We start from the raw sequence: 18297 nt of genomic DNA, 5'->3' as shown, positions 1-18297 counted from the left end.
AGAGCTAGTTTTAGCTGGTCGTGGCCTTGGCCTTGATCTCCGTGCTCTTCCTCCTCACAGTGACTCCGCCCATCACCCTGCACCTTTGATGTTTCCCCAGCCCAGCTTTCAGCCTAGTCTCTGGTCCAAGCCTGGATTTGTAGTTGCTCCCACTTCAGGGAGAGAGATTTGCCCTATTCCTGCAACCCTTGTTTGACTTCAGATATTGCAAAATCTTAATTTCTTCAAGTTAACTCAGGAAACATCTTTCAACTGGATATTCTCTATAGTGCCAGCAATGAAGCCTTAAATATTACATTGGATTCAAATGTATACGTGTGAGTTTTAACACTTTTATTTCATAAATATCATCCTGTTGTAAATCAATCCTGCTTGGTTTTTGTTGTTGGCGGTGGGGGTTGGGGGTACGAACTCTACAAGTTTACTTGCTGGTTTCTGTGTATATTTTCATTTGTCTCGTTAACCTGGACAATTCCTTTGGGGAGAGTTTTGTGCCTATTAATTTATGTTATGTTTCCTGCTAAAGAGTTCTTTCCTTGCAATATTGAACTTTCTAAGTTTCTGCCCTTGGTTTCTATATACTTGTCTTTGAGAAGCTGAGAAACTATAGATTTGATTATACAGGAACAGAAATTCTCTTTCCAAGAACTATTCTTGTGGTCTTTGATTGTTTCCTTTCTTTCCTCATTTTCCAGACCCTTCTCATGTTGTCCATAGGGTGGCTGCCAATATTTGGCCCAGTTTGTCCTGAAAAATGTCAACCTCTGGAATGCAGAGAACATTTTCCCCTAACTTTTTGGTAAAGATAAATAAATCACTCTAAGCCTGAGACATTTTAGTTAGGAATCTTTTACTAGTTTTGCAATGAGTAAAAGAAGGAAGGCAATCTAGTTTTAAAATCCTGCTTTTTAAGAAAAGCAACTTCTTTTAGAGAAAATATTGTGTGATTGTAGGAGAATACATATTATCCTAATAAGCCTGTCTAAAAATAAAGATGTGGCCTTTTTCTTTTCAATTTTGAAAAATAATGTCACTACCTCGTTTGTCTCTTAAATTTGAAGTCTGTAAGATGTTCGTGTGACATTTTTCCAGTAAAATTCCAAGAGTTTGGTATAATTTTTTTCAAAATATATTACCTTTGGGTGAATTAAAGTTCTTTAAAAAACTCGTATTAAAGGTCTTTTAAAATCCACATAATACATAGACACTTCAGAAAAAGAGGAAAAGTAAGGATAGGGATAAAACATGTCCTTCAAAATCCCAAGGTTTCTGATAAATGTTCAAAGCACAATGGAAAGGAAAGGAGCAGTTCAATTTTTTAAAGTCTAGCGTACATTCTAAAAGTATATTTTTCCCTCCGATTTTTATCTTCCAGTCAAAGGGAAGTTGCTCTCCTCTGTGGCTTGGGAAATTATCAGGTGGTCAAGATATACTACAGAAGACGTAGAAGGATGATTTTGTCCTTTTTGTGATATTCCCTGAATAGCAAACAGGGAAAGCAGATAGCTTGGGAATACTGGAATTCTACTGTATATTGAAATTTAGCAACATTTAGATATGGTTAATTAAATGAACATAGTAGCTTCTCCTTTTCATACATATATAGTAGAATGCTTAACTATTTCCTTGTCAATAAACTAAAACTTAAGGAAAGATAAATCACGTTCATGAGTATTATCTAGGAGTGCAGTAACTGGTGAGGACTCTGGGTGCCGCTGTTCACCAGTCTGGGAGATACAGGCAGCACAGACGCATGCAGACAAGCCCTGAAAAGAAAAAAGAAAAAATATGAGCTGCTTAGAACCTCCGTCACCGCCAGTTTGAAAACGGTCTCCCTGAGGCTGCCCAGACCCTCCTTCTGGACCACTTTCTGCTCTGAATTCTCCTGGAAATTGGGTTAATTTAGGTTCAGAAGAGCAGAGAAACAGTACTGTTGGTACCGGAACTAGGAGAAAACTACGAAGCCAGAGAGAAATGGCGATTCCCGTGAAGCTGCTTGGCTGCGGCAGGCTGGTCCTGCTGTTCATTTTTCTGGGGCTGTTGCTGGAAGCCAAGGCCGGGAAGATCCGCTACTCGGTGCCAGAAGAGACAGATGAAGGTTTCTTCGTGGGCAACATCACCAAAGACCTGGGGCTACAACCCCAGGAGCTGGATGAGCCGAGAGTCCGCATCGTCTCCAGAGGTAGGACGCAGCTTTTTGCTCTGAATGCACGAAGTGGCAGCTTGACCACCGCGGGCAGGCTAGATCGGGAGGAGCTCTGTGCTCAGAGCGCACGGTGTCTGGTGAGTTTCAGCATCTTAGTAGAGGATAAAATGAAGCTTTTCCCTGTTGAAGTGGAAATAATTGATATTAATGACAACACTCCCCAATTCCAGTTAGAGGAAGTGGAATTTAAAATGAATGAAATAACCACTCCAGGCACCAGGATCCCTCTTCCTTTTGGGCAAGACCTTGATGTGGGTATGAATTCGCTCCAGAGCTACCAGCTCAGCTCCAACCCTCATTTCTTTCTGGATGTGCAACAGGGAGCTGATGGGTCCCAACACCCAGAGATGGTGCTACAGAGTCCCCTGGATAGGGAAGAAGAAGCTGTCCACTACCTCCTTCTCACCGCCTCTGATGGGGGCAACCCAGTCCGTTCAGGAACTCTCCGCATTCGTGTTCAGGTGGTGGATGCCAATGACAACCCTCCGGCGTTTACTCAAGAACAGTACCACGTGAGTGTACCAGAGAATGTGCCACTGGGCACTTGTCTGCTCATAGTAAAAGCCACCGACCCAGATGAAGGAACCAATGGGGAAGTAACATACTCCTTTCATAACATAGACCACAAAGTGGCCCAGATATTTCAGTTGGATTCTTACACAGGAGAAATATCAAATAAAGAACCCCTGGATTTTGAAGAATACAAAATATATCCAATGGAAATTCAAGCTCAGGATGGTGCAGGCCTCATGGCCAGAGCTAAGGTGTTGGTCAAAGTTCTGGACATAAATGACAATGCCCCAGAGGTGACCATCACCTCTGTCACCACTGCAGTCCCAGAAAACTTTCCTCCTGGGGCTGTAATTGCTCTTATCAGTGTGCAAGACCAGGACTCTGGAGACAATGGTCACACTATATGTTCCATTCCTAAAAATCTACCCTTTAAATTAGAAAAGTTATTTGATAATTATTACCGTTTAGTGACAGAAAGAACACTGGACAGAGAACTTACTGCCAGGTACAACATCACAATAACAGCAACAGATCAGGGAACTCCGACTCTATCTACTGAAATGCACATTTCATTGCAAGTGATGGATATCAACGACAACCCCCCTACCTTCCCCCAAGACTCCTACTCTGCATACATTCTGGAAAACAACCCCAGAGGAGCCTCCATCTTCTCTATGACAGCCCACGACGCCGACAGCAATGACAATGCACGAGTCACTTACTCCCTGGCACAAGACACCATCCAGGCGGCGCCTCTATCCTCCTATGTCTCCATCAACTCAGACACAGGCGTTGTGTATGCGCTGCGATCCTTTGACTACGAGCAGTTCCGGGAACTGCAACTGAGGGTGATGGCACATGACAGCGGGGACCTGCCACTTAGCAGCAACGTCTCGCTGAGCGTATTTGTGCTGGACCAGAATGACAATGCCCCTGAGATCCTGTACCCCACCCTCCCCACTGATGGCTCCACAGGCGTGGAACTGGCGCCCCGCTCTGCAGAGCCTGGCTACCTGGTGACCAAGGTGGTGGCAGTGGACCGAGACTCAGGCCAGAACGCCTGGCTGTCCTACCGCCTGCTCAAGGCCAGTGAGCCAGGGCTCTTCACAGTGGGGTTGCACACCGGCGAGGTGCGCACTTCGCGGGCCCTGCTGGACAGAGACACGCTCAAGCAGAGCCTGGTGGTGGCCGTCCAGGACCATGGCCAGCCCCCACTCTCAGCCACTGTCACGCTCACCGTGGCCGTGGCTGATAGCATCCCAGACGTCCTTGCCGACCTGGGCAGCCTCGAACCCTCTGCCAGACCTAACGACTCCAGCCTCACTCTATACTTAGTGGTAGCGGTGACCGCGGTCTCCTGCGTCTTTCTCGCCTTTGTGATGGTGCTGCTGGTGCTCAGACTGCGGCGCTGGCGTACATCGCGCCTGCTCCAGGCTTCCGGAGGTGTATTGGCGGGCGTGTCAGCCTCACACTTTGTGGGCGTGGACGGAGTGCGCGCTTTCCTGCAGACCTATTCCCACGAGGTCTCCCTCACCGCGGACTCGCGGAAGAGTCACCTGATCTTCCCCCAGCCCAACTACGCCGACACGCTTCTCAGCCAGGAGAGCGGTGAGAAAAAGGATTTTGTATCGGCACCTCAGTCTTTACTTGAAGACAAAAAGGAAACATTTTCTCAGGTAAACTTTTTGTAGTAAATTTATCTAGATAAAAATAATTTCTGAGTTTGCTTACTTGCTTTCACTCTTTATTACTCACGGTTCTTCTATTTCCCATGTATCTTTGTAGATTTCTATTTACAAATCCTGAGAAATCATTCTTAAGTGTTTATATCCAGGTATATTTATAATCGTTCTTTCATTGAAAAGGAGACTGTAACTAATCATAATGCAGGTGGCTGGGATGAAGAGTGTGTGTGAGGTGCCATCCCGGTTGTGGAAAGAGCACTGCATCAGAAACAAGGAGGTCTGGCTTCTAATATCGTCTTGCTTGCCTCTGACTGAATAATTTTATTTTTCTGGGCTTACAGTTTCTTATCTGGCAAGGATAGGGTTTGATTAGAAAAAGTCCAGCAATATTTACATGACTAATTCTGTTCTCAAATTTCCTTAAGTTATAAATACTTCCTAATTTATCCCTAAGTTTAATGTAGATGCCATCTGTCAAGGTGTTATTTGGGGACATTTGAAAAGGTAAAGATTGTCTAAAGTAGTATTTTTAGTTGTGATAATATAAAATTATGGAAATCCATGTAAGCTGCAAATTTCAATTATTGTTAAATATCTTAGCCCTTTATTTTGAGATATTTTGTGCATGCTGAAGAACATCAAATGTTTAAGTAACATATGAAATGGAGAAATAAAATGAATGACAGAAAATTTACTATGCAACTTGAGAAATAGTTTTGAAGCCTCCTGACTTGTATATTATGCCATAATGGATGACTAACAAAAATCAAGAAATGCATCGTAGGGGAGTAAGTCCATGCTTTGACATAGTTACTCTGCTCCAATAATTAAAGAGATAAATAAAATATAAAAAGAGGAAAGCAAAAGCATAGTAAGGCACAAATAAAAGATAAATATATAAATGGACCAAAGGTGGAGCAGAAAGTGGTGAGCCAGGCTAAAGCTGGGGAGTTCTAGTCTTGGCTAGATGCAGGCATTGAAAGTCATGAGAGTGTTCCAGTAGTGTAATCGGAACAAAAGTGCTTCAGGCTAAACAAGGGACCTGAGCCAGGTTTACTGCTTGAATCTGAAACAAGCAGCTAGGCCTCTCAGCTAGTTAAAAGGGGAAATTGCATAAAAGTGCTGCCTACCAGTTCCTATGGTCATAACTTGTTGCAAGCTGCAGACTAAAGGAGAGAAGTGGGTACAGATGCTGGCTTCAGAAAATGAGGACCAGGTCTCAGATGTGAGCTGTGATATTCAGAATTCCACTGCTGCACACCATGAAAGAACCATTAAAAGACCTAGTTATGGCCTGGGACCTGGGCTCAGATAGAAACTATTTCAAAGCCATTAGAGACAGAGTGCTGAATCCAGGCGGGAGGAAGAGAGGGAGAGAAAGTAGAAGAGACAGAGAAAAAAGCTCTTCCACTTAAAATAAATGTACAAACCAAAATGTTGAAATACATTGTCTTTGGGATTTATTGTTGCTAATGGGAAATTTTCAGTCAACAAATCATCGTTATTTTTTAGATAATGTCTGTTATCTCTGATGGCTTTTTAAAAATTTCTCTCATTCTTGCTGTATGTCTACATGTAGACTTTTATTTTTATTTCCTGTTTGGTACCAAGAGTATACTCTCAATTAATAACATGTTATTTTAATTCTCAATTTTCTTAGCTCTTATAATTTAAAATTTTGCTTCTGTGTATATATAAATGAGCTAAGTTTGCCTATTAAAACACATAGATTACCAAGTTGGATGATTTTTAAAGTCCGTCTATATTCTACTGACAAGACACAAGTTTAAAACAAAATTACACTGAAATAGTGAAAATAAAGATATATATCTATATACACACACACACAAAAGAAAGCAGTCATGTGAATATTATACCAGTAAAGTAGTGTTTAAGGGAACAAACATTAATAGTGATTTTTAAAAATGAACTGATCATAATCATAAAAAGATAATCAAAAGATATAAAAATTATGAGCTCCCATCACCAAACATTGGACCTTTGAGAATAATAGCAGGATATTTTAACACAATTCCATAAGAAATAATATACCATACAGGCAGAAAATAACTAAGCATACAGAAGATTTGAACAACAATCTATAAGCTTGATCTAATAGATCTGTATAGAATCCTGTACACAACAAATATAGAATAACCATTCTTTACATGAGCATATGGAAAATCTGCAACAATTTACCACATAGTCATCAGAAAAAGGCAGAGCAAATTTCAAAGTACCAAAATTTCAATAATATACATGCCTTGTAGGATGTACTTAAATCACAAAGCTGGGGGGTGGGGAAATGGGTACAAGGGTACAAACTTTCAGTTCTAAGATGAATAAAGTCTGAGGATCTGATGTATAACATGGAGACTAAAATTGATAACACTGTATTGTATAATTGAAATTTTCTAAGAAAGTAAAATTAAATGTTCTCACAAACAAAAAAGGTAAATATGTGAGGTGATGCATCTTTTAATTAACTCGGGGTAATCCTTTCACAATGTATACATATATTCGATCATCATATTATACCCTTTAAATACCTTACAATTTTATTTGTCAATTACCACTTCATTAAAGCTGGAAAAAAAATCACAAAACAAACATTTAAAAATAGTAAAAGGAAAAAAAATGTTTGGATGTTTAACTCTACACCCCTAAGTTACTCTTGGATTTAAAAAATCACAATGGAAATAAAAACTATTTACAAATTAACAAAAATTAAAATATTTTTTATTAAAAATTGTGGAATGCAGCTAAAAGAGTAGGGGTAAATTTATAAACAAATACAATAAATAAGTGATTTAAAATAAGTGAATTTATCTCACCACTCAAACAAGGCAAAAAACATATCAGCATAAACTTAAAGAAAATAATAGGAAAAATAACAGAGTATAAATTACTGAAATTCAAACAGGGAGGAATTCTGATGATAAAGCAATAGAAGCAGATGGTAAAAGTCATACTGAAACCAGTGGGGAGAAAATGAAAATTTTATCAAATACAGTGCTGGCACTTGGCATGACTAAAATTCTTTGTGTAAAGATCCTAAAAGAAAACCCAAAATTCTGATCAAAAACAACCTGGAAAAGGAGAAAGAGAAGGAAAAGCAAGAGAGACTGAGAAAAAATAGAACAACTTGATACGAAGCAAGAAACATAAGAGGGAAATAATATACAGCGTGAAACCAGATATTGTCAGACAAAGAAGTGGAGATAAATCTTTAGAGGACCGCAGTAAGGGATGTTGAACAGTTATTTAATGAGACTTGAAAGCATCAAAACAGAGCCAGCCCTGATGGCCTGGCGGTTAAAGTTCAGCGTGCTCTGCTTTGGTGGCCTGGGTCCAGTTCCTGGGCACGGAACCACACGACTCCTCTGTCAGTTGCCATGCTATTGCAGCGGCTCACAAAGAAGAACCAGAAGAACTTACAGCTATACACAACTATGTACTGGGGCTTTAGGGGGAAAGAAAAGGAAGAAAAAGGAGGAAGATTGGCCACAGATGTTAGCTTAGGGTGAATCTTCCCCTGCAAAAAAAGAAAAGAGAGAGAGACAGCAAAAGCATCAAAACACTGTTGATGAAAAAGTTTTAAAAAACAAACTAGAAGCTCTACTAGAAAATATGAGTTTCTATCAATTGTTTCCAGTAAGTATTTCATCAGTATTCTTCTAGAAGAATAGATAAGAGTAAAAATGAAAAAAGTTCGACAGGGAAGAAGCCAAAAGGCAAACAGACTGAAGTGAGACCAGAAGTGGGCAATTTCACTTAAGAATATTGATTCAAAGTCTTAATTAAGATATCACCAAATCCTATTTGCTATATATTTTAAAATAATATTTATAGCTTATGACTAAGTAGGGCTTATTTCAGGGATGCAAGAATATTTCAATATAAGAAAATCTAATAATGTAAAACTCCATATTAAGAGATTAAAAATAAAAGCCATATGTTCATTTCAAAAGAGGCATAATAGAGCCTTGAGAATATTCAACACGTGATTAAAATTTCTTAGCAAACTGAGAATTGAAGGAAACTTCCTTAACTTGATAAAGAGTATCCATCAGACATTTATAGAACTACCCAAAGCAATCTACAGGTTCAATGCAATCCCTATTGAAATCCCAATGACATTTTATTTTTGCAAAAATAGAAAAAGTCCATCCTAAAATTCATGTGGTATATCAAAGGACCTCTGATAGCCAAAACAAAAGAGGACAAAGAAGAAACCACCTTTAGTCTCTTTAGTGTTCCATCCTGCCTCCCCCCTCCAAGCACAGGTATTGAGGTTCTAGAACACTACTCTAGCCTCTTTCCTGATCCAATCCCATCCTTTAGGATTCGAGTTCAATCATGTCCTGGAAAAGTCTTTCCTGACCCCCACATCTAGGCTGGAGACCCTTCCTGTGCATTCCTCAATTGCCCAATGGTTCCCACCAGCATAGCAGTTTTCATATTGTATTAAAATACTCTGTTTACTTTCCTCTGTCCTCCCCTATCCTGTAAGCTTCCTGAGAGCTGGGACTGTGATCATCGGATCCACCATTTCTATCTCCAGCATGGGTTAGGCAAAGTGTCAGGCACATGATAGTCACCTAGTTAAGTGTCTGATAATTCAATAATTTACATAGAGGTTTTGAAGTTAAATATGAAGCCATCAAGCACAGAAATTCAAAATATATAACCTTAGAAAATAATGTAGCTAATGCTTTTAAATTGACCTTACTCTCTGTGAATATAAAATAGATTAAATATGTTTGGAGCAAGGATAAATGGCAGCCTTGATTAATGCCTTGAGCATTCAATAATACTTTCCTAGCAACTATTATCAGTCACATTCGTGTGTACCATTCTTATTAATTCTGAGAAAAAGGCTCTGGACTTGAAGGTTACTTCTGAGGTATCTTAGAACTGTAAGATTCTTCAAAGCAAACTTGAAAGTCGCAAGGCTAACAAACAAGAAACAACTTGGTTTAACCTGAGTGGGTGCAGAAATTGCTTAGGCCTCTGAGCGTCGCTGTTGACCACCTAAGAAGTAAAAGCCTGCGAGACACTGTCAACGTTACGGCTCCCACAACACAAAGGACGGGGCATTTGGCCCGCAAGCTTCAGGGCGGCAAAGAAATTCAGTCCAGCAGCCCACTAGTTCTCTCCACAGTGACCTGGGTCCTGTGAATGCTGATCGCCTCAGACCCTGAGGAATAAAGATTGGGAATCCTGCACTGGATGCTGGAAAGTGCCTCGGGAGAAAAGACTGCAGGAGAAGAAATGGCGGCTCTGCAAAAGTTGCCACACCGCGGAAAACTGGTCCTGCTGTTCATTCTTTTGGCGGCTCTGTGGGAGGCCGGAGCTGGACAAATGCGCTATTCTGTGCCAGAAGAGATGGAAAAAGGCTCCTTCGTGGGCAACATCGCCAAGGATTTGGGTTTGGAGCCCGTAGCGCTGGCAGGGCGTGGGGTCCGCATCGTCTCCAGAGGTAGGACGCAACTCTTTGCTCTGAACTCTCGAAGTGGGAGCTTGATCACCGCGGGCAGAGTAGACCGGGAGGAGCTCTGCGCTCAGAGCATGCGGTGCCTGGTGAATTTTAACATACTCCTGGAAGATAAATTGAATATTTATTCAGTAGAGGTAGAAATAAGAGATATTAATGATAATGCCCCTCGCTTTGGAGTAGAGGAACTGGAGCTAAAAATCAGTGAAATGACTACGCCAGGGTTCCGGATTCCTCTTAAGAGTGCGCATGATGCAGACATAGGAGAAAACACCCTCCAGAAGTACGAACTCAACCCAAATGACCACTTCTCCCTGGATGTGCGAAGCGGAGTGGATGGTAACAAGTACCCGGAGCTGGTGCTGGAGCGCGCCCTGGACCGCGAGGAAGAGGCAGTTCACCACCTCGTTCTCCTGGCTTTCGATGGGGGCGACCCGATCCGATCTGGCACCTCCCGCATCCGCGTGGTGGTCCAGGATGTAAACGACAATGCGCCTGTTTTTACACAGTCCGAGTACCGTGTAAGTGTTCTGGAAAATATCCCCCTAGACACGCGGATACTCACAGTGACCGCCACTGACGCAGATGAGGGATACAACGCTCAAGTGGCATATTTTCAAGAGAAAACCCCTGGAGAATCCTCAGAGGTATTTGAGCTTAAGTCGACATCTGGAGACATAACAATCATAAAAAGTCTAGATTATGAGGAAGCCAAATTCCATGAAATTGATATTGAAGCTCAGGATGGTCCGGGCCTTCTGACCAGAACGAAGGTTATTGTCACAGTTCTAGATGTGAATGACAATGCCCCAGAATTTTACATGACCTCTGCTACTAGCTCAGTTCCTGAAGATTCTCCTCCAGGAACCGTAATTGCACTTTTCAATGTACATGACAGAGACTCTGGACAGAATGCATTTATCACATGTTCACTCTCGGAGAATCTTCCTTTCAAGTTAGAAAGGTCAGTGGACAATTACCACCGACTGGTTACAACCAGCGCCCTTGATAGGGAACAGTTTTCCTCTTACAACATCACTGTGACCGCTAAAGATGGAGGGAACCCGTCTCTGTCCACGGATGCTCACGTTTTGGTGCAGGTGGCAGACATCAATGACAACCCACCCACCTTCCCCCACATGTCCTACTCGGCCTACATTCCCGAAAACAACCCCAGAGGGACCTCCATCATTTCCATGAAGGCCCATGACCCCGACAGTGATGACAGTGCCCATGTAACTTATTCCTTGACTCAGGACACCCTTCAGGGGGCACCTCTATCCTCTTACATCTCCATTAACTCCGACACTGGTGTCCTCTATGCGCTGCACTCCTTTGACTACGAGCAGTTCCGTCACCTGCAGCTGTGGGTTACAGCTCGGGACAGTGGGAAGCCACCGCTCAGCAGCAACGTGTCGCTGAGCCTGTTTGTACTGGACCAGAACGATAACACACCCGAGATCCTGTACCCCACCCTCCCCACCGACGGTTCCACTGGCGTGGAGCTGGCACCCCGCTCCGCAGAGCCAGGCTACCTAGTGACCAAGGTGGTGGCAGTGGACCAAGACTCAGGCCAGAACGCCTGGCTGTCCTACCGCCTGCTCAAGGCCAGTGAGCCAGGGCTCTTCACGGTGGGGCTGCACACGGGTGAGCTGCGCACGGCACGGGCCCTTCTGGACAGAGATGCACTCAAGCAGAGCCTGGTGGTGTCCGTCCAGGACCATGGCCAGCCCCCTCTCTCAGCCACTGTGACTCTCACCGTGGCCGTGGCTGACAGCATCCCAGACGTCTTGGCTGACCTGGGCAGCCTCAATCCTTCTGCCAACCCGGGCGATTCAGACCTCACACTGTACCTGGTGGTGGCAGTGGCCGCAGTCTCCTGCGTCTTCCTCGCCTTTGTCATCGTGCTGCTGGCGCTCAGACTGCGGCGCTGGCACATGTCGCGCCTGCTCCAGGCTTCAGGAGGCCGGTTGGCGGGTGTGCCTACCTCTCACTTCGTGGGCGTGGACGGGGTGCGCGCTTTCCTGCAGACCTATTCCCACGAGGTCTCCCTCACCGCGGACTCGCGGAAGAGTCACCTGATCTTCCCCCAGCCCAACTACGCCGACACGCTTCTCAGCCAGGAGAGCTGCGAGAAAAAGGATTTTCTATCAGCACCTCAGTCTTTACTTGAAGATAAAGGAGAAGAAACATTTTCTCAGGTAAACTCTCTTCACAATATATTTATCAGCTATTGCTAAAATAAGTAAAATTACCTCTTAGCTGCCTCCACTGTTTACCATCTCTCTTCTATTTCACATATTTCCTTGTGAATATATTAAATTTTTAGGAAGTGAGTCATGGTGACTTATTTTTCGGTACTTCTAAGTGTTCACACTCTGTAAGGGAGAAGAGGAGCTAGAATCCTTGTGTCATGAGTCTAAATCAGGAGTTACTAGGTGAAGATGATGTTGAGGTTATCAAAAGAGCACTGCATTAGGACCTGAGGTATCTGGTTTCTCATGCCTGCTTTCCCATCCCTGGGCGAATCATCTCATCTGCGTGGGTCAACAATCCCTTCTTCAAAATATGAAGGTTGAATTTTATGTTTATTCAAGTGCTTTAAAATTTAAAGGTATTATGTTTTATATTTGAGTTGTTTATGAATATTGAAACACTTTAGGTGCTTGATTCCTTCTCACTCAATCTTAGTATTTTCTCTTCAGTTTGGCAGTGACGTTCTTTTTACTTGATTTGCATGACCTTCCCTATTCAAAAGATGGAAATTTAGAAATATATATGCCTTACCATGTTTTTGGAAGGTATGTCACAGTGTCTCTGCTTAGTTAAAAATCTCATTTGCCTCTAAAGTAGCTGTGTTCCTTGAAGAAATGATTGAGTTATAATTTGCTCTATAATAAATGGGCAGTATTATAATAAACACATTTCTCTTTGATGTTTTGTTTTTCTCATATCTGGAAACAATATTGTCTTTTTATCCTTAAAACAATATATATCCTCAAGGGCTTCAGAGACCATATCAAATAATTGCCCCTAAAGATCCTCCTTATGCATCTCTCTTCTCAAAGTTTTTTCTCAGCAGCTGTTAAAAACATTTCCAACACCTCACCCAACCTCAGTGCCCCCCACAACCGGTTTTCCTTCCCCATTCCTCTTCCCATGTTGGCTTTTGGTATGTTAGTTATATATTTAATAACAGAGAACAAAGAATACGCTAATGTTCTGTGCAACTGGGATCATTTTTTAATTTTGATTTGGAAGTAATCGTGTACTTAGTGAATCTTGTATTTAATGGTATCATCTTTCAAGCTGCTGTGATTCTTTATTATATTCAAGGGCATCTGAGGGGAAATTTACCTGAGACAATGTGTTCCATTGTGTTTATTACTAACACATAATTCGCTGTGAGATAAATTGGAACTCACTGTAGAATAATACTTTATAACATCTTTACAAGTAAGTAAACAAAAGTATGAACTGAGGAAAATTAAACACAGAGTTCCTTTTAGTGTGCACAGTAACTCTTCACAAGAATAAATGCCTTATGCATAGGTATACAATGCAGCATGATTGAAATGACAAATATATTTCTCTTTCTGTGCTTAAAGAAGAAAACAAATACAGGAAAAGGGTTTCTGGAACCTAAAAGTTTATCTCTACTAGTTTCACTTTTGGTCTTTAAAAAACATCCTCACGCTCTAGGGGCTGGCCCCATGGCTGAGCGGTTAGGTTCGCGCGCTCCGCTGCAGGCGGCCCAGTGTTTCGTTGGTTCGAATCCTGGGCGCGGACATGGCACTGCTCATCGGACCACGCTGAGGCAGCATCCCACATGCCACAACTAGAAGGACCCACAACAAAGAATATACAACTATGTACCGGGGGGCTTTGGGGAGAAAAAATAAAATCTTTAAAAACAAAAAAACATCCTCACGCTCTAGATTTAAGCAAAGTGAACTACTTGTAGTACCCTGAAGTTCCGTGATTTTCTCTCACATCTAGGCATTGCCATGCTGTTCTGTCTCACATCCAGGCTTTTTCCCTGATCCACTCCTGTCGTGTTTCCTGGGAAAGCCTTTGCTAACCTCTGAGGCCAGGTTGGAGGCCCTCCCGTTGCTCTTGGCTTCTCTCATTATCATAGTTATCTCAGTGCACTGTAACTCCTTGTTTGCTTTTATATCTTCATCAGCTCAGTGAAGGAAGTGGCTATGTCTGTATTGTACACTTAAATCCCCAGATATTGTCTTAATACCCAATTATATCTTTGTTTAATGAATGAGTTAAATAACAAATATTGAAATTAAGATGTCAGGTTATCAAGAGCAAACTTCAAGAGGTATAACCTGTAAATATGACTGATATTTCTGTGTGGTTCTTAAACTTTTGTCTGAACGTTTCAAAACAGCAACTCCAGTGTGTTTAAAGCAATATCGGTGGCATTAAGGTTAGTGCATGGCTTCCCGAGGAAGGTAACTTGACGTCATAACTTTAACATACAGCAATTCAATTATGTGAACTAAACACCAGTCCCATTACCTCTGATAAAAAGGATTTCAGGTGTTTGTAAACTTTTAAAATGGTAATTTGGGTTTGTCTGAGAGGGTGCAGTAAACGGTTAGGCCTCTGGGCGTCGCTGTTGACCACTCAAGGAGGAAAACGCAGCAGGAGAGCTAGTCGATTTCGTTGTTCCCAAAAAGCGAAGAACCAGCAAATCAGACTCAGAAGATCCGGGGCTGCTACAAAGCTCAGCCTCTCAGTCAACCTGCTCTGTGACCTATAAATTAGGCCCATGAAATGTTAGTTCCTTGAGAAAAGAAGATTGGAGTCCGTCGTGGTAAATTGGAACCGAATGCAGAGAAAATAATTCACCAAAAAGGATATGACCAATTACCTGAGATTCAGAACCGGCGGTGGACTGGCCCTGCTGTGCGCGCTTCTGGGGACGTTGTGCAAGACCGGGTCTGGGCAGATCCGCTACTCGGTCCCGGAGGAGCTGGACAAAGGCTCCTTCGTAGGCAACATCGCCAAGGACCTGGGGCTGGAGCCCTGGGAGCTGGCGGAGCGCGGAGTCCGCATCGTCTCCAGAGGTAGGACGCAACTCTTTGCTCTGAACCAGAGAAGCGGCAGCTTGATCACCGCCGGCAGGGTAGACCGAGAGGAGCTCTGCGCTCAGAGCACACAGTGTCTAGTAAAATTTAACATCCTGGTTGAAGACAAATTGAAAATTTTTGATGTAGAAATAGAAATTAAAGATATTAATGATAATGCCCCTGATTTTGTAACAGAGGAATTGGAAATAAAAATTGGTGAATTAACAGCTCCTGGAACTCGGTTTCCACTTAAGACTGCATTTGACCCAGATGTGGGCGTCAACTCTCTGCAGAACTACGAGCTCAGCACCAATGACTACTTCTCCCTGGCTGTGAATAGCCTCTCTGATGGTGCCAAGTACCCAGAGCTGGTGCTGGAGCGTGCTTTGGACCGTGAGGAAAAGAAAGTTCACCAGCTTATCCTCATTGCTTCTGATGGTGGCGACCCTGCCCACTCTGGCAGCTTGTGCATCCAAGTGGTAGTTCTGGATGCAAATGACAACCCACCAGTATTTACTCAGCCCGAGTATCGAGTAAGCGTTCAAGAGAACTTGCCGGTGGGCACCTGGCTGCTCACGGTGAATGCCACTGACCCTGATGAGGGATTCAATTCTCAAGTGTCCTATATACTAGATAAAATGCCTGGGAAAATTGCTCAGATTTTTCATCTCAACTCAGTCACTGGAGATATATCAATATTAAAAAGTCTAGATTATGAGGATGCTATGTTCTATGAAATTAAAATTGAAGCACAAGATGGACCAGGTCTCCTTTCAAGAGCTAAGATTCTAGTCACAGTTCTGGATATGAATGACAACGCCCCAGAAGTTACAATCACTTCTCTCATAAGATCAGTCCCTGAAGAGGCTACTGCTGGAAGAGAAATTGCCCTTATCAATGTGCATGACCGGGATTCTGGGCAAAATGGGCAAGTCACAGTTTTCATCCTTGGAAATATGCCCTTTAATTTAGAAAAATCAATAGACCAATATTACCGCTTAGTGACAGCCAGATCCCTGGACCGTGAAAAAGTGTCTGAGTATAACATCACTCTGAGGGCAACAGATGGAGGAAGTCCACCGCTGTCCACCGACACTCACATCACCCTGTATGTGGCAGATATCAATGACAACCCACCTACTTTCACTCATGACTCCTATTTGGCCTACATTCCTGAAAACAACCCCAGGGGAGCTGTCATCTTCTCTGTTACAGCCCAGGACCCTGACAGCATCGAGAATGCCCACATCACTTATGCACTGATTGAGGACACCATCCAGGGGGCACCTCTCTCCACCTACGTCTCCATCAACTCCGACACTGGCGTCCTGTATGCGCTGTGCTCCTTTGACTTTGAGCAGGTTAGAGACCTGCGGCTACTAGTGACAGCCAGTGATAGCGGGAACCCTCAGCTCAGCAGCAACGTGTCCATGAGCCTGTTTGTACTGGACCAGAATGATAACATGCCTGAAATCCTGTACCCTGCTCTCCCTACTGATGGTTCCACTGGTGTGGAACTGGCGCCCCGCTCCGCAGAGCCTGGCTACCTGGTGACCAAGGTGGTGGCAGTGGACAGAGACTCAGGCCAGAACGCCTGGCTGTCCTACCACCTGCTCAAGGCCAGTGAGCCAGGGCTCTTCACCGTGGGGCTGCACACGGGCGAAGTGCGCACGGCGCGGGCCCTTCTGGACAGAGACGCACTCAAGCAGAACCTGGTGGTGGCAGTCCAGGACCATGGCCAGCCCCCTCTCTCAGCCACTATCACGCTCACCGTGGCCGTGGCTGACAGCATCCCAGATGTTCTGGCCGACCTGGACAGTTTTAGCCCCTCTGCCAACCCAGAGGATTCAGACCTCACACTGTACCTGGTGGTAGCTGTGGCAGTGGTCTCCTGTGTCTTCCTCGCCTTTGTCATCATACTGTTGGCACTGAGACTTCGGCACTGGCATAGGTCCCGCCTGCTCCAGGCTTCGAGAGGTGTGTTGCCGGGCATGCCGGTCTCTCACTTTGTGGGCATGGACGGGGTGCAGGCTTTCCTGCAGACCTATTCCCACAAGGTCTCCCTCACCTCGGACTCGAGGGAGACTCATCTGATCTTCCCCCAGCCCAACTACGCGGACACGCTCATCAGCCAGGAGAGCTGTGAGAAAAGCGAGTCTCTCCTGGTATCTGAAGATTTACTTGAAACAACAGGAGACCCCAAGCTACTTCAGGTGAGTTTACTTCTTTCTTTGAATATTATAAAGAAAAATTATTCCAGTATGGTTATTATAAAGCTTTAATATACCGTATTTATTTGAAAATAAAGCAATACGGCAGTCATTAGTCCTGTTGTTTAAGTATTTGTCCCCCTCTTCTCTGGGCCTATGGTAGAGCTGCACTTCCTGGCCTAGTATGGCTGAGTGGGCTTAGGTAACTAGTTCTGGCCAACGCATTGTAAATGGAAGTAGGTGTGTCTCTTCCTGGAGGAAACTCTAGTTGCCATTGTGAGAATGTCCAGATCTCTAAGTTACTCTTTGGAATCATGACTGCTTTTTATACCTGAGTCCTTGAATAACTATGATGAGAGAAGAGCCCTGTGGTTGACTCAACACTGATCTGTATACCTGTGATAAATAGACCTTTTTCATTTTAAATCCCCGTGATTTGAAGTTTGTTTCTCCAGCCTACCTAGTCTATCCTGACTGATACAAATAAAAAATACATATAAATACTAGGTATATTAGGCTCCCGTAAAATGATGCTTAACTCCTTCCAAGCCAGGCTACGCTCTTTTCATGTCAATGACATAAAAATTGTAGGGTAAAAAATAGAGAGATTGGTCAAATTTACCTGGCCTGTAGTCCCTATTATGGATACCTAAAGTGTGTGTGTGTGTGTCTGTGTATGTGTGTTCATATTGATTTCAGGCTTTTGACTGAAGGTAAGTAGTTCAATTGCCTAAACTGTTATGAGCCTTGGAGTGCCATTTCTTGTGTTTTGAGAAGGATAAAAAATAAATGTAAGGAGATATGTCTCAGCCTCTGTGGGAGATTTCTAGATCATCCATTCCAACAATGGAATAGGAGTCCTACAACTTTCTTGGGCTAGAAATTGTTGGGCCATTTTGAAATTTATGAAATTGTTTTCACCCATGAAAACACATCAGAGAGTCATCCAAAATTAAACCAAATGTTTTTCATTATATCTTAAGCAAAGGAACAGATCTCTCCCTCAATATCTTAGGAAAGGGTACTTTCAAAAGTGTGAGACAACAGAGCCTGAACAAAATAACTGAAAGCAGAAAGGGTGTAGTCTCACTCAAAAATG

At 43.2% G+C, this 18297-nt stretch overlaps 1 protein-coding gene and 1 long non-coding RNA gene across 7 annotated transcripts in view; one reads left to right on the top strand and one right to left on the bottom strand.

Moving 5' to 3' along the window:
- Positions 1 to 18297, top strand: part of LOC100072198 (protocadherin gamma-C4) — a 172282-nt gene that overhangs the window by 8354 nt on the left and 145631 nt on the right. Inside the window, exon 1 of one of the 6 annotated variants that reach the window (XM_070234061.1) lies at positions 1725 to 4395. The exons of 3 other annotated variants lie outside the window; for them this stretch is intronic. In XM_070234061.1, coding sequence (XP_070090162.1) covers positions 1975 to 4395 — 2421 coding nt within the window. In that variant the 5' untranslated portion in view covers positions 1725 to 1974. Of the gene's footprint in view, positions 1 to 1724; positions 4396 to 9453; positions 12103 to 14112; positions 17202 to 18297 lie in introns of those variants that run through there. 2 more of the 6 variants (XM_070234048.1, XM_070234060.1) reach the window with 2 other exon arrangements.
- Positions 834 to 4070, bottom strand: LOC138917473 (uncharacterized). The gene is made up of 2 exons (XR_011425546.1): positions 3957 to 4070; positions 834 to 2326 (listed from the first exon to the last, which is right to left on the bottom strand). It is a non-coding gene; the product is annotated as an uncharacterized lncRNA (long non-coding RNA).

This window comes from Equus caballus, chromosome 14 (assembly GCF_041296265.1).
Source record: "Equus caballus isolate H_3958 breed thoroughbred chromosome 14, TB-T2T, whole genome shotgun sequence".
Taxonomy (NCBI): domain Eukaryota; kingdom Metazoa; phylum Chordata; class Mammalia; order Perissodactyla; family Equidae; genus Equus; species Equus caballus.
Note: the sequence above shows the minus strand (reverse complement) of the source record. Positions and strands in the feature narration are given on the sequence as shown.